Source organism: Amphibalanus amphitrite, unplaced genomic scaffold (genome assembly GCF_019059575.1).
Source record: "Amphibalanus amphitrite isolate SeventyFive unplaced genomic scaffold, NRLGWU_Aamphi_draft 000213F_arrow, whole genome shotgun sequence".
Lineage (NCBI taxonomy): Eukaryota > Metazoa > Arthropoda > Thecostraca > Balanomorpha > Balanidae > Amphibalanus > Amphibalanus amphitrite.
In genome coordinates this window covers 226,859-252,549 of record NW_024881708.1, presented here as the reverse complement: position 1 = coordinate 252,549, position 25,691 = coordinate 226,859, and the positions used below count along the sequence as shown (strand labels likewise).

Genomic DNA, 25,691 nt, shown 5'->3' with positions numbered 1-25,691 from the left:
CACACGAGCCGCCGAGAGTAGGTGGTCATCGAACCTCGCTCTTGAACCCAGAGCTCATAAATAACGACCATGGGCTGGGAGCCGGAGGGTGGATACTCAATCCTTCCTGGCTGCTGCGTACAGCTTGGGTGACTTTTGTTCCTCTTCTCATTTGCATGTGTGTTTTTACTTGATTCTTCATTCGTCAATAGACGACAGTCAAGTAGAGGTGGAGTGTGTAGTGTTTTTCTTCTTGACCGGCCTGTTTATATGCACCAACAGCAAACGGTGCCGCGGCGTTCTTTTCAAATGCGATCCATTTCGAACAAACTCCATTGCTTTTCATTATAATAGTAGGGCACTACGGTCCCTTCGTCGTTTCGTCCGTATATTTTTGATCTACTTAGAGCTATATGCGGACAAAATGGTGCTGATCATAATCATATGAGGCTGAGCCGCTCCATGTCGAAGACGAAGTAATTGTCTATTGGATTTTTTTTAGTTTCAGATCAACCGGTGGCCTTTAAGCTTAGGCAAAAACTCAAAGGTTGAGTGTCGCAGAGAAGAAAGCCTCGATACTATTGCATTTGTCAAGTCCAGAAGCGTCGAATCCATGGATATAAAGACAAATGTCGAATCAGCCAACCGTCGAATGAAAAACCGTCGAATCAGACAAACGTCGAATAAAAAAAAAAAACGTCGAATTAGACAGCCGATTGTTAGGACAACCTCAACAAGAACACACACCACACACCACTTCGAGGTGACCGTTTGAGTGTCTGGACGGGCCCATCCCATCGGGACACTCCCATCTCAGCTGGATGAGATCAGCCACTTTACGGCACACAAGTCGGTGGTTCAGTCACCCCAATGTTCCTCCTTCCTACTGAATATATCATCCTGGAGTACTGCAATGGATTTATTAGACCGGTAGGACATATAAGAATAAAACAAAAATGCAAACGAGAACTCACAACCGTGATCGACCGCAGTATAGAGATCGGTGAGGTACAGTTACCACGTCGACTGGGCTGCTTCCAGTCAACACACAGCCCTGGATGGCCTGTTCGAGCCTGCTGCCGTCTGCCATCTGGCGGCTGAACGACAGACGTGAGCTTACACCGTTCACAGATGGCGCTCAGGTTCAGGTGCGCTGGCACCAGCCGGGCCCTCTAGGGCCTAGCGTCGCCTTGCTAGCGTGAGCGTCGAACGCTGAGGTAAAGGCATGCCGTTATTGAACTCTCACATATCTTTTGCACTTTTTTATACACTTTGCAGTGAAATGCCGCGTACATTTCGCCGTATAGGTAGTACCTGTATCTGCAGCGAACCCAATTTAGTTTTTCCTTTGCCGTATACCATTACCTACCCACTTGTCCCTATTCACCATTATTCAAAAATACATTAGGTAGAACGTAGAGAACGTGTATTGGCGTCTTATTTCGGCCATAAGCCAATGGCAAACGAACACAGACGCGCCAGATCCCGTCCGACTAGACGCCAATCACATGAGAGCCGCCAACACGAGCTCGGGCGGTTACAGCGAACCATGGTGCGATCACCCGACGGAGAAACGGCGAAACACAGTGCGAGCATAGAGGGCGGCACAGGCGGCCCACTGCCCGAATAAACGTAATATCTACAAGAGTCGAGTAAGTAATATACAGCTGCAGTTAAATGATCATGATAATTTGCAAATAATATTAATAAGCGACATAACCCTATGATCACAATGAAAGAGCTGATGTGCATATGGCAATCTTGAACCATCCCTGGTAGTCAGCAATCCATCAGCAAAACGAGCCGTGCGTAGAAGCGACGAGTCAAAGGTGTAGCACTGTAGCTGAATATAAGCCACTCTGCTGCCTGCATCAGCCACCGATCACGATCTTACTGATTCTTCTGACTGACGTCTTTCACCAGTTCTTCACTAATTCACGCCACGGCCATCGCCGCTCAGAGCTCAGTCCTGCAGTCCACTCACCCACTGAGTTCTCCTCTCACCACGCACTGTCCCCCGCCCCTGCCCCTCCGCCGTCCACCCAGCGGTCAGCTGGCACCCCAGCTCACGGCCACCACCTCTGCCGTGCCTTGGCCCAGCTCTCGGTGCCGGTACTTGTCCGTGCCCACACAGGTCCGAGCCACAGACACCTCCGGCTTCCTGCGCATACAGCCGGCCCGCCAGCAGCCGCGCGCCTGGCTCAGAAAGTCCGACAACAGCGCCTCGTCACCACCGGCCGGACCCACCAGGTAGTCACACAGGAGGTCCTCCGTACGAGCGCAACACTCGAGATGCGTCGCGTGAGGTGTGTAGTACGCGTTGAGACTGCTCAGCCTCACACCCGCATCACTCGCCAGCGTGCCCGTCACATGCACATCGTCGATCCAGAAGTTTGTTCGGCGCTCAGCGGCGGCCAGTAGGCGAGTGATCACATCCTGGGAGACGACGTACATCCACCCGGAGAGGAACGGCCGGTAGAACTCTCCCGGGTACTCGGCCGTCGGCACGTACCACTTGCTGGCCGGGTCGCGCACTGGCTGCATGTCGTAGTGAATGAGACCGAGCAGCAGGTCGCGCGGCGCATAGCGCTCGGTTAGTTTATCGTGCAGCTGATACACATCCACGGCGATATCATCGTCCATTTTGACCACATAGCGCGCCTGCGGACAGTAGTCGGCCGCCCAGCGCAGGCCCATCAGGTGCTTGAGCGTCAGGTTTCGGTAGCTCTCGCTGAAGTCTCCCTGCACGATGTCACCGTGCTGGCTGCTCTCCAACTCCACCAGACTCTCGTTGACGCTCGTGTAGCCCTCCTGCTGAGACGGCCGGCCGAGCAGGAACACACGCCGCGCGCCGAGTCTCCCCAGCTCCTCGGTAGGCAGCAGACGTCGCCAGGCCGACCGCAGCCGCTGGTTACCCTCGTGAGAGGTCACCACGATCAGCATGGTCACCTCCTCGTCCGCGGTGCATGCGTCTGTGTTGATGACGTAGTGGAACGTCCCCAGCCCGGGCAGCGAGCCGTTGCGGGGGTAGAGGCGGCTGCGGCCGGCCGGCAGCGGCGGCGGCGGCGGCGCGGCCGGGCCCTCCTGATGCCGACTGAGGGTGACCATCACTGCCAGCGAGCTGAGCGCCAGCAGGCAGAGCAGGGGCACACAAACGGCCGCCGGAGGGCCGGGTACGCGCCGCCGCTCGATCCGGGCCGGAGCCGTCCGCACCAGCTTCAGAGTCATGGTGGGGCAGGAAAGACGGTCAGACGTGCGGTGAGAGGCGGCTGGACCGCATAGCACGCCGAGGTCTGCTCACAGTCGCGGACTGGTTACACCTGCCGACACAGAGATACAGTCCGGTTACACACAGATATAGATAAGCGGATACCGACAATGGCCAGGGACGCAACAGGGGGATGTGACAATGCAGGATTGCAGCACTTACAGATGAAATTGCAGTGCTATTGCAAGAAAGAACATATGAAATACTAACATGCAGTTGCGATGGCCATCAAGGTCACTGCTATGCATGAGCGCACCTAGCCACACCGTACAATGAAAATCATAAAGCACAGACGTCTGTTCAGCCGGTGTTCAACACAGCCGGCAGAGCTGGGAGAAAATGCCTCAGACCTAAACCGCTGTGGTCAGCCGCACCACCAGCGATGAGCAGAGCGTATAGCCGGGGAACCACAGACGCCACCGCTGCCACCACCACTTCCTCTACCGCCGAGCTCCGTCCATAAAGTGTCAACAAATGGACCGATTGGGAGGCTGCGGCGACGGCGGCTCACACGCCCTTCCGGCCGCGCCTGGTCAGTGGTCTGGCCAGCTGCGGTGGTAACTCCTGGTCTGCTGTCAGTCCCGGTACAGACACCACCCCACCCCGCCCGGCTGGACCGGTGGGAGCGGCCGCCAGGCCCGGGACCGGGTGGTCCATCACGGGAAGCCATTTGCCCATTTGGAGACTCCGCCGCGCTGGGAGCCGACGTCCGCCTGATGAGCTCGGCAAAAACCAGCGGTGGTAATAGGAGCGCTCAGAACGGCGACCACTGACGGCTCAACTGTGTGAAGACGAATTATGGAGCATTATTAACGCACTCTCAGCCTCACGATATTAGCCTAGATAACCACAAACGGAAGTTGAGCGTGAGAACCGTTTTCGCGGCCAGGTGAGGGTGCGTGCATGTGTTTCGGTTCTTTTCTACTCGGGTGAATTGATTTGGTCTAAATCCGCGGCGGTTGCAGAAAGCATGACTGCTGAATGTGCACCAGCTGTTCGACAAATACCAGACCGCAGGCCGTGTTTGACCCGGGCAAAGCGGATCTAGCACACAAGCTGGAAAAGAGCTGAGGTCGACGGAAACGCAACGACGGTAACAAAGAGGGACTCGCAATGTGTGTACGATTCTTCTAACGAATTGCATAATGCATAGTATTAAATTAGACTCACCAAAACGTAGTAAATTTGTGCAAATCTATGCAAGCGAGAATAGAAAACGGAAAGCAGTAGAGCTAGATGGTGGCCATACAACACGCAATACAATACGTGCTGGATGGTGGCAATACGAATTACATCGTAAAGCTGAAACATTAAATTGCGAGCAGAACAAGATATTCCGTTCAAATTGATCATAGTCAACAACGGCCTAGCTCTTCGAGAAATGCCACCATTCCTATAGTGGAAGACATCCGTGAGACCGAGACATGCAACTGAACATCAGGCGATGCAACGCCGAGTTTATTATGAATGCTAACTGGGTAAACGGTGCGGCAAACTATGCTGCGAAAGAGGAAGTCATAATGTCCCGCTCACACGCAACACTTTGTTTGCGGTATGCTTTCTCCGATTCTCGCAAAGGCTGCCGGCGAGTGACTATCAGATGAGTCAGCCTGCCCCAGTCAGGGACGAACTGGGAGGTTCCATATGGGTCAGCGGCCAGCGCCCGCCGCATGCGATATATTCGGTAGAGAAACTTCAGGTTAGTTTACGCCCTTGTTTTGGCAGCATACACAGGCAGAGGCCGGCTTACATAGGCTGAGCAGCAAAGTCCTGGATCTTGATCGCACTTCCACGCAAACTGACTTGATATCTGCAGCTGTGGCCATCCAGCAATCATCCTGAAATATCTCGCCATTTTTTAGCTTGCTCCATAATACCGTGCCTGCGCCCACCGGATCTGGTGGCCGGGGAACAGCGTCATCGCACCGAGCGGCCCAGCCCTCACAGCCAGCAGAGGAGACTGGTCAGCGTCCGAGCTGGTCTCTTTCAGCTCTCTAATTTTGTCGACTCTCGGACAGTGTCCGTAAGTGGTAGCTGAGCCACTATGTCGAGTCGCGGACAGTGTCCATAAGTGGTAGCTGAGCCACTATGTCGAGTCGCGGACAGTGTCCATAAGTGGTGGCTGAGCCACTAATTTTGTCTGGACCCCGTCCACCAACTGGCCAACTGGTCGGCCGAGCCACCGAGCTCCGAGACAGAGAGGCAGCAAATCCGCCGGCGGCAGCGAGGCCGACTTTTTGCTGTTAACCCTCGCACGACCAGGCCATTTCTCATAACACGAACGACCAGGGGGGGGGTTGTTACGACCCCCCCCTGGCGTTTCGAAACGGAAGGTCGTAGAGCTTAGCGGAAAAAACCAACGGATTGCTCTCAACGAGATCTCGCGATTGGTGGTATATTTTTTGGTCCTAGGTCAACATTTGACCTACTTATGACCGGTCAAAGGTCAAATTTTCCGAAAAATAGACTTTTTTCAACTTTCCGCGGCGATTGCGGCAAAACGGTGGGAGATATCGACTTGAAACCTTCACTATCGTGTTCCTTGATCAATTCTCTATCGTTTGGTATGTATTTCGTTTCCCTAGCTCTAAAAATGGCGCGTTGGGAGCGCCGGAAGTCGGCAAGGTTACAGTCGGCGGCAGAAATTCGAAAAATCAAAATTTAAATTTTTGAAATCTGATTGTATTTTTGGATTTCGGAGGTCCATTTGCTCCCTATAGAAGCTAATATTGCTGCATATTCCCATTGAGGTGACAAGAATTAGCAAAATAGTGGTTCGGGCGCTTTTCAAAAATAGTACCGGACGCTGTTCCTCTTGTGACGTCATAGCTCCGTGACCTGACCTGACCCGGTCAAGTTTCTTGCACCACACGATGGCCAATACTTGCCCCAACATGCATGGGAAGTTTCATGACGATCCATCAAACAATGTGGATAGCATCAGCAGAAAACCTCGGGACTCGGTACACACTTCGTGAAAATCCGGCCGGAGGCTGTACCTCTTATGACGTCATAACTCCGTGACCTGACATGACCCGATCAATTTTTTTCGGCAAAAGATGCGCAAAGGTTGCCCCAGAGGGTATTGAAAATTTCAGCCTGCTACGACAAGCCGTTTAGCGTGCACTTCGAAAAAACCTCAGGGGGGGGGGGTTGATACACCCCCCCCCCCCTAGGCGTTCTAGGGTTAAATTACCGTCGTCAGGCGACGCTGGCCTCAGAGACCGTGCCCCGGGCGGCGGACGGCCCGGCAGGTTAGACTCGGACGCTGCGGCAGTCTCTCTACTAGGACGCTCCGGCAATCTCTACTTGGACGCTCCGGCAGTCTCCTCTCTTCTCACTATGGCAGTCTCTGATCGGACGCTGCGACAGTCTCTACTAGGATGCTCCGGCAGAGACCGCGGCACTTATTCCTCTCTACTCAGGAGGTTGGTGAGACTGGAGAGAGGCCCGACCGACGGCTCCGGTCACCGGCCGGTCCGGTGCTCCCAATCGGACAGTGTCCGCAGAGGCAGACCGGTGCCGATTTAATGACCCAGAAGTGGCGCACTTTGTCTCCATCTCCGGAGCGGGCGGCCCCGCCAGCGCCGCCTGATGAGAAGATAGCTGGCTCTGGACACAGGCCTCAGAATAAAACTACAGCAGACAGCTGCGGCATAGTTCAAGGGCATGCCGGTGAAGAAAGCTCTCATATATATTTAGATTCTAATGCCACCAACGGAGAAAAATATAAAGAAGCGAAGGATGAAGACACTGAAACGAGCTCACGTCCCAGAAGCGAGCAAGAACTATTGTCCCCAATGACCAACGATCACGCTTGTTTCAGCACATGCTGAATAGCGTCCTCCTTTGAAGCTAAAGGCAAGTTGTCGGCGGATAAAATCTGCTTGTGTTCCACTTATTGCTGTCAACGTCCTCAGTTACGGACTGCAAAACCAGAGCCGTTAGCTGAGGCGAATGGCTGTGCAGGTGCAACAATAGGCAGAACGGTGGCGACAGCATTATTTGTTGAAGCGTGTCAACATAATTTTCCGCACCGAACTGTCGTTTTGAAGTGGCATGCAATCTGTTTGCGCTCAACGACACACATTTACGGTTGACCGAACGACAGGAGCAACCAGCGGCAACAACACAACGAACATAGATTTACAGCTGCCTGGGGTAATTGAACACTTGAACAGGCAAGCAGAGGTCCCGGGACGCGGAAACCACCCACCGGTAAAGGCATTTACAATGCTTTGCTGTCATTTTCAGACGGTTCCGTCTTTTTGTGCCGGTTTTTGTCCCCAATCTATCGTTTTTCCTGCAGTGTTGTGTGACACGCAGTTCGTGTCATTCACCCATGGCGCAGTTTGCTCGGTCCAACACTTGAGGGCCAAAATAACGCGTGTACCTGACCAGTCACTAGAGTTCCCTGCCAGGTCAGTCAGACGACGGTGTCAGGTGTCGACTCCCATATTACCAGGTCAGCACAGTAGCCACACCGCGGCCGCTGCGGCCGACCGGAGGTCACGACCCCAGCGTCGCCGCTGGTGGCCGCACCGCTACCCGGCTCTCTCACAGACGGCGAGTGCGTGGCGGTAGGAGAGTTCTCACCCCGAGTGTTCCGCGACTATACAGTAAGCACCGCCCACCACGCGGTCTGGCTCAGAGAGGCCAGAACAGCCGGCGACACGCTGCGTGGCTAGAAAATTCCGAGTCATTTTGATATTAGCAGCTGGATTCGGGACATGCGTGACTGTCTGGTATGCTGCAGCGATTTCGCGTCGAAAAATTTCACCTGAATCCCGTCACCGGAAAGTGTCAGCGGTTCGCTAAAATCCATGCTGACGGGTCGCCGGGCACGTCATGTAGCGCCAGGTCACGCTAGGTCACACCGATTTACACATACTGCCGGCGCGCGTTCGGTGGAGGGCTTTCGCTGGTTCTCCGACACGTTATGTGCGCTCCGGAGGAGCTGACCGATCGAGGACCGGCGTGGCTCGCCCCGGCTGACTGACACCGCACGGACCGCGGCAGCCCTCTGTCTATTGACCAGCGTGAGGTGGCGTTTGTTCTGCAGCGGTGCTCCGACCGTCCACCCCACCTCCCCGCTCTGCGACTCTCTAGTCCACCTCTCCGCTCTCCCCTTGTTTCAAAGTAGAGTCTGTTTGTGTCATTTCACACGCCGCCTGCTGTACACAGTGCTCCCATTGTGGAGCGCGTGTCGGCACCGCGTCGCCGCGCCCACGCTAACAATGTTTGTCCCACATCATCTTGGACATGCACCACGACACCGCTATAGGGAAGACGGCGCTCCCAGCCACCGCCCAGTGCCACCGAGGGAAAATGTGACTTCACATACCAGACCAGTTCCAGCTCCACCTAGTCACCTGCTCTACCTCGTAGTCACAGTCGCCTCCACCGAGCCTGCGGCCACTATTGCCGGCACACAAACGCACCAAAGCACTGACCCGAGTCTAGCCTCGCACCCTACAGTCCACAAGCACATGCGCATACCACTCTCAAACCTACGCCAGCCCGCAGTCTCCTCTCCTCTCCCCTGACGTCACAGGTCACATGTCTGGCTATGTCGTAACCGGGGACGCGCCGGCTCAGCGCCGTGAGCGTTCCGGCCAGCTGACCGCCCCCGCTCGAAGTCACTGGACCCAGAGTGAGCGGGCAGGCGGGTGGCAGCGGAGCGGGTCGCCCCTCCGACCCTCACCGGGGTTTTCGCTTTCATCCGTCACCGAGGCGGCACGGGACACTGCTCACGGCTCATGGCTCACGGATTACGGCAGAGGGGTGTTTGACCGCCGGTGACTAGCGTCGTCCGGCCACCTCGCGGCGAAAGGCAGACCGAGAGCGACAATGGGTCATTACCTCGACTACCGACCGTTTTCTACCACAGAGGACGTCGTGACGCCCCTGATTCACCAATGATGACCGTGGCGGTGTCACATGTCAAAATTTCATGCTTTATTCCAGACATGGCCACACAATTCATGCAAACTCGGTACATTACGAATTTCACCGCCCAACGCTGCCCGGTCTATTACCTTCAAATCGAAGCATAACATATTCAATTTTGCCTCAATCCATTCACTTCATGGATTCTAAGAAGCCTGATCACATTTCAGCCAATCACACCTTCTCGGTAGCTGCAACGTCCTCCGGAGCTCCGGCCCCTACGTCACAATCCCAACCATCGCACTTCCTGCACCGATCAGCATTCAGCAGTGGGGCAGTCGCCTCGCCCGTCACCGACTACCATTTTACCTCCGGTGGCCGTCCTTGGGGCGTCTTATACGGCCCGGCGCTCCACACGTCATCACGGCAGTCTGTGTACGGAGGACGGTCGGTGCGTCAGATAGCGCCAGAGACCGTGGTCTCCTGTACGACGAACACAATCCAAAGATAAGGTTTACAATGGCAGGCAGGATTTCAGAAGTCGAAGTGATATGGTAAGTGATAAAGGGAGAGGAGAGCCAAGATGCAGTACTGGTCTACTGCCCACATGAGATATTTCTTGAAAGATTCCGAGCAAGATGCAGGACATCTCTCTGCTAGTATCTGGCCTCCATCTTTACAACATAAACCTCGGGTCTGTACGGCCCAATTTGTCGGAAGCGGCCGCGCCTATGGGACAGCCGCCGGGTACGTTCCCTGTCCCGCTTTCCGCGGCGGCTGGCCGGGGGACGACACGCCCCAGTCTGGGACAGTGGGCCAGCAGAGACGGCAGGTGGCCGTCCCACCGGCGGCACTATCTAAATTACGATCGGACACCGGCTCACACCGTGGGCTGATGTATGCTGGCGCTGGCACAGTTTTCTGATACAGGAACTATCACTAAACGGTCAACTTATATCGGCTTCAGTGAGAAATACACACCGAGGAACGGTTCGAGGCCGGCCGGCAGATGGCTGGATGGAATAGACACATCTCGTACCTCGGAGGCAGGTGGAGCTGCCCATGGTGAGCCACCTGACGGCTCCTCATCAGTCGAGCAGACGGCGGCAGCGAAATGACCGTAATTCTGGCCTCAATCGTGGGTCGACCGTAAATCGGAGATGCACATAAAAATCCCACAAAGAAGCAGCGAAATCGGGGCATTCGCTGGCCCTGGCTTGCAAGAAACGACGCACCTTGCATATGTATGTATTGTGCAGTGCTAGTGTATGTCTCCAGACTCTAACACGAATTGGCAAAGAAAACCGTCGCCCCTTTTTGATAACACTACATACACATTCCATTGCGATCATCGCAGCACCTTTTCGACTATTCATGGCATTTTCAGTCCTAAAGTTACACTTTTCAGCATAACTCGCAATTCTAGGGCACTGTCACGCACTGTGCCGCCTCTCCCAGTCCAACCGCGCACGGCAGGCGCCCCGGCCCGCGCCGCTGCCGGCCTGGCCACCAGTCCGCCCGGTACACCGCTCCATCACCTCTGTCCAGGCCCCAAACCACCGGGACGCCGGCCCCAGGACCGAGAGGCGCCGGTTCGCACAGCGCGGAAAGAGGACAGCGCGGCACAACGCCGGGCGCGGCAGTCGGTCCGTAGCTAATGCTCGGCGAACACGCTCAAAAATCCATCTGATGGTGAGGATGGGCGCATTATCAAAGCGGCGCGACGGAATTACGATGTCGGACGCGGACAAAGTTAATGGTGTCTGGTGCGACTGCCGGGCCATATGGTGGTGGTGGTATCATCATTTGTAGCGATGGAACACCTAAATGAACTGAAGTTCGTTCATAAGTGTTTTGACCACACGGCGAAACGAGATATATGTGCCGTGGAGCGGTTCAAATGACTGTCCTCCGTCGAAAGTAACACAATGACATGGGCCGGGAAAGTTTCACGTTAGACTCTTTCACGAAACACCAAATCAAAGTCGGTAATTTGATGTACCCGACACTGGAGAAGGTCATAACCACTGGGCACCAGTACCGTTTCCTTTGTCTGGGACGTTACGTTCCCTTCCCTCTGATCGAGTTGCGTCCTAAATTAGCCCCGAGAGTGGACCACATCTGCCGTCCGGGCCTCACTAATGGCTGCCGCTAAGTCAGTAGGCGCCAGACGGATGAGACCGGTTCAGATGCCAGTGACCGCGCTAAGAGCACACAATCGGACGGACCAGCCCAGACTCACAAACTGTGGCCATCGCAGGGTCAGTAAGGGTCCGATGCATCAACATTGGCTGACCTGACGAGTTGTGATAGTAATCACTGCTGATGTAAGCTGCAGTAGCCGTAGCGAGACTATCAGGCGGCGCATGGAAGCATCTCCCCTTGCCAGCATCTAGCCTTGGAATCCCACCTTGAAAAACCGATAAACATCTACCGCCAGGCACCTCGCGCAATATCAGATGAATCAGTGTCGATGTTAGAGTGAGTTTGCGAAATCGGTGGATCCGCGGAGTCCCTAGGGAATCCACGGAGTCCCTAGTGGCTCCGCGGATGAACATCAAATGTTCGTTAACGGGCTAGCGCCGGACAGCGGCGAGACGGTCCTCCGAATAGCCGCGCCGCCGCCCGGGGCGGCCCCGCCGGCGGCGCGGCCCTCTCGGACGGGACGGGAGGGGACGGGAGACGCTTCCCCAGTGTGTGGGCGCTCGGCGCGCGCGGCGGAGGTGCGCTCCCGCGCGCCGAGAGGAGCGTCCGTCGGGTTCGATTTTTTTTTTGTAGTGTCTGCCTCCGTGGGATAAAGCACGCCGCTACGTTCCTGCGATCTACATCGGCACCGGTGACGTACCCTCTGGCCATGTATATGGCGGCACCCTGCAGTGTCATACGTGTTTGTCTCCGTCTCTCTGGCCTCTGTAGCCGCCTCGCCCATGGGGTGCACTGCCGGAGGCCGAGACGTGACGTGCTCCTAAGCAGTGCAGGTCAATTATCCCCGGTAAATACCTCTCAGATGGGCGTCGTGCGTGGCGAGAGCTCGCCGTCTCCATGGGCGTGTGTCTCGCGCTTGACGTCGCGCAGAAGAGTCTACCAGCGAGAGGAGATTGGAGAGCGAAATGCCGCGTTAAGCAGTCCCCTTCTGTGCCCTCTGAGCGCTGATCGCTCCACACGCTGACAGCCCGTACTTATTCGAGTAGCCGCTGACTGACCCTCTGAGCGCTGATCGCTCCACGCACTGACCGGCCCCTCTGAGCGCTGATCGCTCCACGCACTGACCGGCCCCTCTGAGCGCTGATCGCTCCACGCACTGACCGGCCCCTGAGCGCTGATCGCTCCACGCACTGACCGGCCCCTCTGAGCGCTGGTCGCTCCATGCACTGACCGGCCCCTCTGAGCGCTGATCGCTCCACACGCTGACAGCCCGTGCTTATTCGAGTAGCCGCTGACCGGCCCCTCTGAGCGCTGATCGCTCCACGTACTGACCGGCCCCTCTGAGCGCTGATCGCTCCACGTACTGACCGGCCCCTCTGAGCGCTGATCGCTCCACGCACTGACCGGCCCCTCTGAGCGCGCGCTGATCGCTCCACGCACTGACCGGCCCCTCTGAGCGCTGATCGCTCCACGCACTGACCGGCCCCTCTGAGCGCTGATCGCTCCACGCACTGACCGGCCCCTCTGAGCGCTGATCGCTCCACGCACTGACCGGCCCCTCTGAGCGCTGATCGCTCCACGCACTGACAGGCCCCTGAGCGCTGATCGCTCCACGCACTGACCGGCCCCTCTGAGCGCTGGTCGCTCCATGCACTGACCGGCCCCTCTGAGCGCTGATCGCTCCACACGCTGACAGCCCGTACTTATTCGAGTAGCCGCTGACCGGCCCCTCTGAGCGCTGATCGCTCCACGTACTGACCGGCCCCTCTGAGCGCTGATCGCTCCACGTACTGACCGGCCCCTCTGAGCGCTGATCGCTCCACGCACTGACCGGCCCCTCTGAGCGCTGATCGCTCCACGCACTGACCGGCCCCTCTGAGCGCTGATCGCTCCACGCACTGACCGGCCCCTCTGAGCGCTGATCGCTCCACGCACTGACCGGCCCCTCTGAGCGCTGATCGCTCCACGCACTGACCGGCCCCTCCGAGCGCTGATCGCTCCAAGCACTGACCGGCCTCTCTGAGCGCTGATCGCTCCACGCGCCGACAGCCCGTACTTCGTCAGACCTGGCCGCTGATCAGCCCCTCTGAGCGTTGACCGCCCCACAAACTGACACCCTGTACTTATTCTGGCGGCTGCTGACCGGCCCCTCTCAGCGCTGCCGGCTCGTACGCCCGACGCGCGCGCAAGCATGAATCGCTGACTGGCCCTATATAGCGCGACTGGCAGCCCGTCTGCACGATTGGAACTGTGACCCGTCCCATAGCATTGTCGGCTCACATACACTGGTAAACAGCGGTACGCACGAATGGATCGAACGCACGCTGACCACCGCATGCGACCACGTACGGCCCGTACGCATCAGGTGACCGCGCGCACGCTAACCACGTGGCCCGGCCCAGCAGTCCTGACGTCACACCGCCCGCAAAGAACGGGGTCACGGGGTCGAACGGCGGTGGGCGAACGTGTGGTGCGGTTGACACCTGACCGTCCATTGTTTACTTTTCCCGCCCGACTGGTGTTTGACCGTGGGTTGTTTTCGCGCTCTCCCCACCGGTCACCCTAGCGTTATCGTACCCATAATACCGCTGGTGACGTTCCCGGCGAGGCCGCCATGTCGCCAACGCCCCCCCCCCCCCGATACTGGCGTCTCAGTGGACCTAAGCGCCTTCATTTCACTCACAGGACTGCAAACAACGCCCCTAACTGACGGTCTGTTATCCTGGCCTATGCAGGACTCCGACCGCTCACCCCAACGGACAACACCGCAGCGCGGAGCGCGATCGTTGGCCCCTGGGCAGACGTGACAGGCCCGCTACCCCCTACAGCAATGCCCGCCCACCAGACGACCACCGGAGCTGACGCGCCGGCGGGCCCCCAGCCGGCCCCGGTACATACCAGCAACAACACGGGCCCACGGAGCCGGAGACCCACCGGCTTGCCCTGTGCCGACCGGCGACGGCCGGCGCCGCGGCCCCGCCCTCATGGGGAGGCGCGGCACACACCCCCGCCTACCCGGCGCCCGGAGGCGTGCCCAACTGGCCGGCGGCCGGAGGCGCGTCCAACTGGCCGGCGCCCGGGGGCGCGCCCAACTGGCCGGTGCCCGGGAATGAACAGTTCGCCGGCGTCGGCCCCACACCCACGGCCCAGGCCCACAACCGCCCGGCCCCCGCGACCCAGCCAAGCGGCGCAGCCAGCACCGGGCACGGGCTGCCCCCACAAATGATCCAGCCCTATGACGAGTACCGACGCTCAGCCGGCGAGACTAGAGAGAGCGCAGCCGCGGCAGAACTAAAGGGGCACGCGAGCGAGGGGTGGCGGCGGACCGCGCACAAGACCACCAGCAGCTACCGGTAGTGTCCTACGCGCAGCCGCCGGTACCCGCCCTCCGGCTAGCCGGGGTCAGCACCAAGGCCGCCCAGGACCTCCGCCACCGAGGCCGCTACGTCGCGGTCGACGACTCGGGGGATGAAGTAGGGGGCCCGCTGACGACCACCGCCCACTATTTGGCCCGTGTAGCCGAACTGCTGGCTCACAGAGCCTACCATTTCCCGGCGGCGGGGCTCCAGCTGACAAGTTACATGGCGTGGCTGCTGCGTACTTACGCCAACCGGCCTCTCGCCGAGACTCGGGCCGCCGACGCCAAAGCACGAGAGGCCATGGCGGCAAATCAGAGTATTCTGCACACAGCTCTCGACTGGGACGTGCTGTGCCGGCCTGGCATAACACCAATTAGCCACAGTGTGGAGACCAGGAAGCCGCAGCGGGTAATCATCTGCCAGACTTCCTGGCCGGTCGCTACTTTCATGCCAATTCATTAACTTTTTGAAGGTGGGAGGGTCCCTTTAACATCGCGTCTTACGAGTGCAGGACCGCTCGTGAACTGAACATCACAGCCGCTCGGTATGGCCCATACAAAGCCATCGCAATTTGACGTGGCTCTGCCGGCACGGGGCCGCCGACCGGTGCTCGCGCTGACGTCACATCGCGTCACCAACTTCACCGGCAAGCCCACTCATGCCTTAGTTCCGACGTCACACCACCGCCAATTGACCCGTTCCAACGCACACCCCCGCCGGTCGGGAGCACGCTGACGTTCCATCGTGGCTGCCGACCCAGGTGTAAATGCATCCCGCTGGCAGGTAATTGCGTTAAAGACCCACTCCGCGTGTGTCCATTGTAAGACGACACCCACCCGCGCTCTCCGGCTCCGACAGCGGACAGCGCAGTTCCCCTCCCCTCCCCCATTGCCGACCTCACGTTATCGGGACCAACAGCAAACACGCGCACCCCACCCGCCCACCACCAGCTGATAGTGCTCATGGCACGGGGAGACGAGCCCGGCTCTGGCAGCCGCCGAAAGGGGCCCCGACATGATGTCGGTTCAGGTTGACCCGGGATCTGACGTAACCACACCGCTGACCGGTGCTCGCGCTGATGTCACATTGCGTCTGGCGAGCGCAGGGACGGCTCGTGATTTGATATCATACCACAGCCGCTCGGTATGACCCTGATATGGCGCCGACGCCAACTGATTCGGACTCTGACATTACAATACCGCCGACCGGTGCTCCCACTGACGTTACATTGCGTCTAACGACCACAGAATGATCTGTAACCCGATTCATAGCACAGACGCTCGGTATGGCCCCTGATTGGTATGACAACCGTATGTATGGCTTGGTATGACGAGCCAGCGCAGGCTAAAATCGGATGCTGACGCCACACCACCGCCAATCTACCGTTTGACTGCACACCGAGCTCAGCTGGCTCGGCTCGGGCACCGGACGGCGTAGTCTCCCTCCCCATTACTGCCCCCATATTGTCGGGGCCAACAGCAAACACGCGCTCTCCGGCCCAGCCGCAATCTGCCGGAGGAGACAGCACAGGGCTGACCGCCCGAGACCCCACCCTCCCCACCAGTGGACCGTTGTTTGTGCTACGGGGCGCCCGCCCTCACCCGGCTGTGTTCGAATAGCACACTGCGGGCAACTATCGGCTCAGGTTCGACAACCACAGCCTCCGCGACGGGCTCGCCACGTCCGCGTGCTCAGCCGGTGTCGCTGAACAAGTCATCCGGCGCCTGGGGCGACGGTTCAGTGATGCGTATGAGCGGGCTAGCATGTGTGAAGCAGCGCCCCGCGGTCAGCTGGGTTTGCTGCTCAAGGTCGGACGGGGCGGCCCATTACAATCGTCGACCGCTGGCCCGGCCCAGGCGCGTCCACGGCCAGCCAGTATGAGCCGCGACGCCCTTACCTCCCCTGTGCGCGCCCCCGCCCTCCACTGGGCGCTAACAAACTCCAACCAAGTGACAGAGGTGAGTCGACGCCCATTCTCCTAGTGTGTGATCAGTGCTGTTTGCCAACCAACCCTGCCTCCTGCCTGGCGTCTCGTGGCCGCGGCCTGGCCTGCCTGAGCAGGCCACTTTACGCCGCGTCCCTCCTGGAGCACCGATCACTATAATAACATTCTGTCCTGTCGGGTGTGATTGGCGTAAGGAATGGAGGAATGGACATAACGTGAGAGGGAAGGCCGGCCGATCATCAGCCAATGTAACGTTCGAGCAGAGTCTGTGCGGCGCTATAGTTAACGGAAGATAACGTTGTTATATGTTCGTTAACGGGCTAGCGCCGGACAGCGGCGAGACGGTCCTCCGAATAGCCGCGCCGCCGCCCGGGGCGGCCCCGCCGGCGGCGCGGCCCTCTCGGACGGGACGGGAGGGGACGGGAGACGCTTCCCCAGTGTGTGGGCGCTCGGCGCGCGCGGCGGAGGTGCGCTCCCGCGCGCCGAGAGGAGCGTCCGTCGGGTTCGATTTTTTTTTTCTTTCTTTTTCAGCTCGTCGACCGTCCCTCTCACATCGCGTAAGGAATGGAGGAATGTAGTGAGTTTGCGAAGGTCCTATGCGTTTCATGCAGCTATCTTATGACAAGAATCAAGAATGCAAGGGCATATTGGTTAGATCGTCTGCGACTTAACCCTCGCCCGTATTGGTGTTTTTCCAGTTGCTGTTGGAATTCGCGGAGTAGGTAACGATTCATTCCAGTGAGTTTGCGAATTATTCTTTCATCTCGCTTAGACGTCGCTCGCAAATATCAATATGCAATTAGATAATAGACGGTAAGCCATTTTTGGCGTGGTTGAACTTCTGCGACCAGTCTGCTTACTTTTCTCCCAACCATGAATGGAAAGCTGGAAAGGCATTTGAGCGATCATGTGAATGCATGCAAGTGTGTATGAATAACAGTAATGCTCACTCTTCCTCAGGGGCGGAGCTTCCTGTACATATGTACAGTTGGTGGGGCAGTTGCCCCCTCCCCCCAACTTGCCCTTTTGCCATGCAGCCGACCTGACCCGACCGGTCAGCACCGCGCCTACAGCCGCTCCAGTCCGGCGCCACAGTATATCTATTCTGGGGAACATTTGGACTGGAGGGGCAATGCTGAACTCCGATACGAGAACCCAACACGTACCTATCAACCCGCGCAAAAATATCAACTTTGAAATTTGAGCTAATTTGACCTGACCTTGACCTGACCTTCACCAGAGCATAACCTAAACTGGCCCCAAAGGCTGCCTTACCCACATAATCGCATTTATGTAAAATGGACCATAAAACATGCATCACATTATATTTTCATATTGTGACCCTCTGTGACCTGACCTGGCATCAGTGACCTCAACTAGCAAAATATGTGTTTGAAGAACAATTCCCCATCGTTGATTTTCAGTGACATGCATTTTACTCGATTTCACCAGCACAACACATTTCTTGAAATGCCTGTAAACGGTGAAAATTCGACATTCAACCTGACCTGTGACGTTATCGCTTTGACCTAGGTCAATGAAATTGGGTCACAAGGTAGTTCCCCGTTGGGGCTATCCAACAGCGTTTGCGGCTTGTCGCTATGTTACGTGGTTCTCGAGATCTTAGGGTGGAATGCCCCCTCCCCCCCCCCCCCAACAGGGCGCGCTGCCCGGCAGACCCCAACGGGGCGCGGGTTAAGTCGCAGATGATCTACCCAATATCCCATGCATTCTAGTCTAGATAGCTGTATGAAACGCATAGGAACTTCGCAAACTCACTAGAATGAATCGATACTCCGCGGATTCCCCGGGTGGTTCGCGGATCTCGTCAACTCTTCAGGGAGTTTGCGGTTATCCTGAAGAGTCTTGTTCATCCGCGGATCCCCGCCCGTTTATCCGCGAATATACTAGACTTGATGTTCATCCGCGGAGCCACTAGGGACTTCGCGGATTCCCTAGGAAATCCGCGGATCCACAAATTTCGCAAACTCACTCTAACATCGACACGGCCTTCCATTTCGTAGTACCTATTCGGTTGCTAGCATGTGTGTAACATCCAATCTCAATCCGATTATAACGCTCAACGCAATACAGCCATACAGATTACAGAAGGTCGTGGCAGCTTGCGACTCGCGCGATCGGCCACAAACGCTGCTCAGTGTTTAGAAACAGCAGCAACAGAGTCCACAGTTACCCTTCAAATCAACCTTGGAAGCTGCCAAACAGCAGATTCTGCAAAACCCGTCCCAGCTGTTCCATGCACTGCGGACCCCGGCCGGTGTGCAGTATTATGATGTGGGCGGCAGAACCGGTCGGCCTTCGGACCCCCTCCGCTCCCCTCCGCTCCGCTGTCGGTTCGGCAGCGCCCGCCCACTGCCGTCCCGGCCCCGCGGCGGCCGCTGCCAGGAACCCACCCCTCCCGCCGGTCAGACTCCGGCACCTGGGGCATTCCACGACAGATCGACCAAGCCATAACACCCTACCCCTCAGATTTCGATGAAATTGCGTCTAAGGGGTTATCTGTGCCGTAGATTCACAATCTCCGATTTTCAGCGGTGTGTTACAAATGGTTTTCGAGTTAAAGCCTCAGGCATTTTTCAAAATACGAAGAGAAGCCCTCTTTTCAACTCGAAATATATCATTGTCGGTCATACAACATGCATACATATGCATACCATTGGAATTGCCATGTACCGTAGGAAAATATTGTGACCCAAAATTGTGAAAATTTTGAATTTTAAATATTTTTTTAGTGACTTGATTTTTTTATTTCAAATTTTGAAAATGTGGCCATTTAAAATTTGACCAAAAAAATATGTCAAAAGTTTCCTCAGGGTATGAAGATGTAGCGACCAAAAATTGGGAGACATGTTTTGCCTTAAATATTTTATATGAATTTATATCCACAATGGTCTTTGTAAGAATTAGGTCCATTTGATAAAGCTCCCCAATCGAATCACTCCACAACCCGACATATGAAGGAACCGTCTGGTAAAAACGTTTATACATATAAGTATCATATTTATGCTGCTTCCACTGACGTGCTTCTTTTCAGATCATTTTCCTTTTGCTTTCACTTAAGTTCCGGACATTTTCGCAATGTCGGCCGGAAGCTCTGCGTCAAGCTCACATTCGTTTTGTGCGACCCAAAGATTTGCCGTGGTATCTCTGGAATCGTTTTAGTTGAACTATAAATCTCACTGCTTTTAAAGAAATTTCACTAGAATGTTGTTGCCTGCACTTTCATATCATGGGTGGTGCCAGAGCCCAAAGGGAAGGAAGGCAGCGGCGGTTGGTGGGATGCCGTTTTTTTTCTACTGTGTTTTTTGTTTCGATAATGTTGTCGAACCAGCTGATCATTTTTATGAAGCATAAATGTATGAAATGAAATCTACTATTCAAAAATGAACTTATGACTAAACTGACATAATGCCCCATTCAGTATTCTTTGCTCCGCATTTGCTGTTGTGGGATCTGAACGAAGCATCATTTTGGAAAGATTTCATTTCCGTATTCAGAGCCATTTAGAGATGCGCCATTTAGACATGCGCCGTCGAAACGTCTTTTTCGGAGTTATGGCCAGTCGTAGTTATTTTAGGTCATTAACTTCTTTAGTTAACAGCTCCAGGTTAAAAACAGCGAGTTAGCTAAAGAAAGGCACCGCTTACCTAGCCATGAGCTGCGTAATCGAATTACTCTCCATAGTCATTGGTATGGTTATCGATTAGCCAATCAGCGTCGAGCAAGACATGACCGTCAGTGCTGTTGCTAAGCGCCTCGGGCGATGTGTCGGCTGCGGGGGGGGGGGCGGGTGCATTGTGCTCTCAGTAGGCGGGGGGTTTAAACGTCCCGCTGTGATTGAGGTTGATCACTAAACGTCTGTTGAAAATGCCGAGGAAAGAACGCTTGCTTTGTGCAGACCCATTGAAGAAGCACAAACGAAGTGAATTAAAGTTAGTACAACGGGTTCCTAAAATATTAGTGAATCTTGTGAACAGCCCTATCATTACGGAGGAAACCCTCCTGTGCTTGAATTGTCGCAAGACATTAATGAGGGATCCAAGCCTACTATCCCATATGACTACACACACTGACATTGAGGATATTGGAGAAACGAACTTGGGTCAAACTGGGCCAAACTCATCAGAAATAGCGTCGAGTCCGACGAGTGTCAGTACTAGCCTGGATGAGGACGTCCTCAGAGCTGAAGCCGCAGAAAAGGTCGACGATGTTCTTACAACACTTCAACAATCACCGATGCGGACAAGTAAGTGGATAATTACATGAGATCAAATTATATCGTGATTATTTCTAACCTACTGCACCAAATGATATTTTGACCATCACTGGGGCACAGGGGCGGGTGCCCCCTCCCCCCAGGAAGAAACATATCATTCAAATAAAGTAATTGATGACGGATGACAAAATACGAGCCGCATCAATCTCTGTTGACGCAGACCTGAAGTCATTGCTACATTTATTTTTTATAAAGCCCTGACACTTATCTACTTTTCCAGAGGGCATGTCTGCATCTCAACGGCGGAAACTGGGCAAGAGCAAACTGAAGAGAGCCTCAAATGAACTTAAGAAGAAGATGTCGCAGTCGCTTCTGGTTGATATTTCAGCACCTGAAAGTGAAAATTCACCGGAAACCCAAAGGAACACCAAGGATGACGACTTAGTGAAGTAAGTAAAATTGAATATCAAGATCGCTACAGATCTGAGATCTTAAAGCAAGATAGTAGCCGTTTTCACGACGGCTATCTGAAACACATTTGGTTCATATTTGGTGCAGAGTTGGGGCGAATCTGGTCAAATTAGGTTTATTATAGTCGTTTTATGACGAGTAATCCGACGAATGCCCCAAACTTGACCAAATCTGCACCGTAACCCTTTTACAAGAAATGTCTTTTTATCATGAGTTTATTTCGGCATTTTAATCGAAAATAATATCTGATAACTTTAAAAAATCAGGCATTTAAGCAGCTTTGCAACCCAAACTCATAACTTCTAAGAAACGTAATGAACATAATAATCTCCACCAAATCTGCACCAAATGTGTACCAAATGTGTACCAGATAACCGTTGTGAAAACAGGTTATGTTTGTAGTTAAGCTAAGGTTGCACTAGTTGCTTATATACTTGAATTTTTAAATTATCGGACAATATTTTTTTAAGTAAAACACTGAAATAAGTTCACGATATAAAGATAGGTATGTGTTGTAAAAATGACTTGGTATAGATTAAGTGCAAAGTTGGTCAAGTTTGGTGTATTAACCAGATAACCCGTCGTGAAAACGGCTATTTATAGTGTGTTACATTTCAATGCTGTTAACCCGCACACGGACGTTGAGGCGAATACCTACATGTATTCGTATTAATAAGCTTTCCAGAGCATGCAAAGTAGAAGATATATTATCACTGAAAATAATGCTGCCGTCAGTGGCTATAACTGATATGTCTTGTATTTTCAATAAATGATCAAAGTCTAGGTCCATTCCGGTGTCACTTCCGGTGATTAGATGTTCCGTGGTTTATCACAAACTATCCAAGATCACTGCAGTTATCACCCAGATTCCCAGTGGACAAGCTTAATGTTGTACGATTAACAACAATTTTCCATCCTACTAGTAGATAACAGTTCAATTCATGACCTTTTCACATATGTTTTCATCCATATTTCCAGTGCAATGCCAATGCCTATGCACGATTTTTTAACATTTACATTTTGAATTTGTTGACACACCAGAACTGTTTTATAATTTTGCGTCTGATATCATGTGTTTTCTGGACATTATTACGATAGATTATAAGCAAATAGATGTTTCATGTGTTAATGAAGTTGCTTATATGGGGCCTCATTTTTCAGATATTCTGCACTCATGGAGAAGCTGAAAAAAGAGTTTCAATCAACAAAGAACTATCGGCGACGTCTCCAAATTCTCACATTATCACCCTTTGGGATCAATAGAACGGCAAAGATATTTGAAACAAGCAAGTATATGGTTAAGAAGAGCCGGAAATTGAGAGGTGAGAGAGGCTTACTCCCGGATCTACCTCCACTCAGCAAGGGAAAGCATGTCAGTGACGAACAGCGCCGTCTGGTAATTGATTTTTATGAGTCTGATGAGATAAGCAGGATTTGCCCGGGAGCAAAAGACTTTGTCGTTGTAAGAAATGAGGACGGTGTGAAGGAGAAAAGACAGAAGCGGTTGATTCTAGGAAATCTGAAGGAGATATATGCCGCATACAAGGATTCTATGAAGGAGCGAGCTTTGGGATTTTCCACTTTTGCGGCTCTGCGACCCAAACACTGCATTTTGCCCGGTGCAAGTGGAACGCACACGGTGTGCGTTTGCGTGCGCCACCAAAACGCCAAGCTTATGGTGGAGGCGTTGGGCGTGACAGGATTGCAGTATTATGACCTGCTAGACTTCGCTGTCTGTGACACTGATAACGAGGATTGCATGCTAGGAAAGTGCTCCAAATGTCCGGGAGCTGACGGCGTGCTTTCCTTCTTGGAGGTCCTTGAAGAAGAGTTCCAGGATGAAATAAACATGGAAGAAACCATTTCATACAAGCAATGGGTCAACACAGATCGCTGCAACCTGCTCGACCACATTGATCAGCGGGACGTGTTCATGATGAAGCTGAGCGACTGCATTGTTAGACTAGCAACCCACCACATGATATCCAAGTCTCAAAGTCGCTCTTTTAATGACATGAAGAACAATGTCCGTGAGGGAGAGGCGGTGGTGGTAGGGGACTTTTCAGAAAATTATTCGTTCGTGATACAAGACGCTGTTCAAGGATGGCACTGGGATACTCGCCAGGCGACTGTGCATCTATTTGTCGCTTACTTCAGGGAAGAAAATGAGGTCAGACATCAAAGCTTTTGTTTCATTTCTGACGGCCTGAAGCACAATGCCGCGATGGTATACAGCTTTTTGCAGGAGCTCGTCGTTGCGCTGAAGACGCGCATCCCCGGTTTGAGAAAAATTCAGTATTTTTCAGACGGATGTGCCGCGCAATACAAAAACCGATTCAACTTCGTGAACGTATGTCGCCATCAGCAAGACTTTCAAGTGGCGTGCGAATGGCACTTTTTTGGTACGTCTCATGGAAAGAACTCGTGTGACGGAATAGGTGGAACTGTGAAGAGGGCCACGGCACGCGAGAGTCTCACTCGCACACACCAGCAACAAATATTGACAGCCCGGGACATGTACGATTTCCTGTCACAAAAATTCGTCTCGGGCATTGAATTTGTGTTTGTCAGTAGTGAGACGGTAGCAAGCGTGTCAGAGTCGCTGACAGACCGATTTTCAAAGGCGGTGACTGTGAGGGGAACACTGGGACTTCACAAGTTCGTACCCGTAGATGAAGTCTCTCTCATGGCTTTTGAAATGTCGTCATCCCGCGTGGGCACATATGCACGGGTTAGCAGATAAAAGTTCATACGCCTGCATCAACTTCGAGTTGTGTCAGTTATTTGTATCATACAGAAATACATGGATCGTATCTCTTTTTGTGTTTGAAACGTGTACCTATTTCGTTTTACATATGAACATTTCTCCGGAGAGCAAACATCGTCATGGCGTTTCGGATAATCGCTTTTCTTGCAATGACGTGAGTTTCAGGCATGAATTAATGCGTATCTAGGTAACCTGACCTGACCCTAACTTGGAAAGTGGTCGCAAGTTTGTGTATACCACGTGCTAGCTTACCCACTTTTCATTTATTAACGTGATCAACTGATCAGTGATCACCTGCACAAAAAACCGTATTGGACAATAGTGAAAGCTTCGTCACAATAATTCTACGTCATTGTGACGTCATCATGTCTGGTGGTTGTAAATTTATGGCGTAGCTGCCTTAAAGGCGTTTTGAAAGATGCACATCACATTTGCAGATAGCTGTGGCTTGCATTTAGCCGAACTTCATTCAAATCGGATGAGAGATATTGCTATTTTTTTCACTGTACGATATATTTCAAAGCGCTATAATGGTCTTTTTCGAAAAAACATGTGTTCAATATTTTCACAAGTGAAATTGAATGCAGGAAGGTAACTTTTGCTTCCAAAAAAACTTTCAAAAAAAGGTGGCCACACTTTCAAAATTTGAATTTTAGAAATAATTTTGAATTTTAAAAAGTTAGAAATTATATTTTCCAAAAATAAATGGAACCACCACAACCTTCAGTTTATTGTGATTTCGAAGACATGCAATTTTATATAGTTTGAACAAGAAATCAACGAAACATTGGTTGATGAATATTAAAGTTTTTGAGGCCGTCTTTTACTTGTTTGGGGCTGTATCTCCAAAAGTATTAGTCGGACAAGGCTGAAAATGTCACAGCACGAATCGCCGCCCAAGATAACCCCTTAGACAAAGTTAAATCAAAATCTGAGAGGTAGGGTGTTATTTCGAGATTTTTTTGGTCGATCTGTCGTGGAATGCCCCACCTGGTCACTGGTCAGGTATAAACAGGCTGAGACGTTGTTAGGTCAGCCATATCGTGAGCATGATGCCAATGGGAAATACTGGGTGGAGACAGCAGCCAGATGAGGTGAGTAATGCTGGCCAAACTGGAGCTAACACCGCAAATGCCCACACAGAATTCACTGGTTCGTGATTTTGCGCCGAGTAAAGTAACGACACAACGACTGACAGCAAAGTCAGTTATCACAGTCACACAGTGAACAGTTACTGGTTCACAGTCACGACTCTGCTATTAAACAGTTGAAAAGTCCAAGCTGGACTCAGGCCTCCGACACATTTGCGCAACCGACCAGTAGCAAAACAATAAACATCTTTAATGTGAGCACCACCCCCCAGTCTCCAGTCACCAGATATCAGAACTAGAAAGGACGGATTCCAGCAAAGTACTGCAGACACGAGAGGTGGGGGCTAGTAAATGAAATACGTATGAATGCAATAATCGTTGCGACTATTGGATCAGACATACCAGAGTCGCTGTAGTGTCGCTCAGCGACTGTACTTGTAGCGGCGGCCACCGTCAGCTCACGCCAACACGGGCCCTTCCAACAGCCTCCTCCACCCAGTCTCCCCACGACACCACGCGGGCAACACGCGGGCGACCACT

General features: G+C 53.6%; 1 protein-coding gene across 1 annotated transcript; it reads right to left on the bottom strand.

Moving 5' to 3' along the window:
- Window positions 1-1,388: 1,388 nt before the first annotated feature.
- LOC122385292 (beta-1,3-galactosyltransferase 5-like) lies at window positions 1,389-25,691 on the bottom strand. Its single transcript, XM_043373441.1, has 2 exons — window positions 25,554-25,691; window positions 1,389-3,299 (listed from the first exon to the last, which is right to left on the bottom strand). Exon 2 carries the CDS (start codon window positions 3,205-3,207, stop codon window positions 2,029-2,031), a length of 1,179 nt encoding a protein of 392 aa, XP_043229376.1. The 5' UTR covers window positions 3,208-3,299; window positions 25,554-25,691; the 3' UTR covers window positions 1,389-2,028.

Excerpts from the sequence above, each read along its gene's own strand:
- LOC122385292 (XM_043373441.1), bottom strand. The coding sequence starts at position 3,207 with ATGACTCTGAAGCTGGTGCGGACGGCTCCGGCCCGGATCGAGCGGCGG.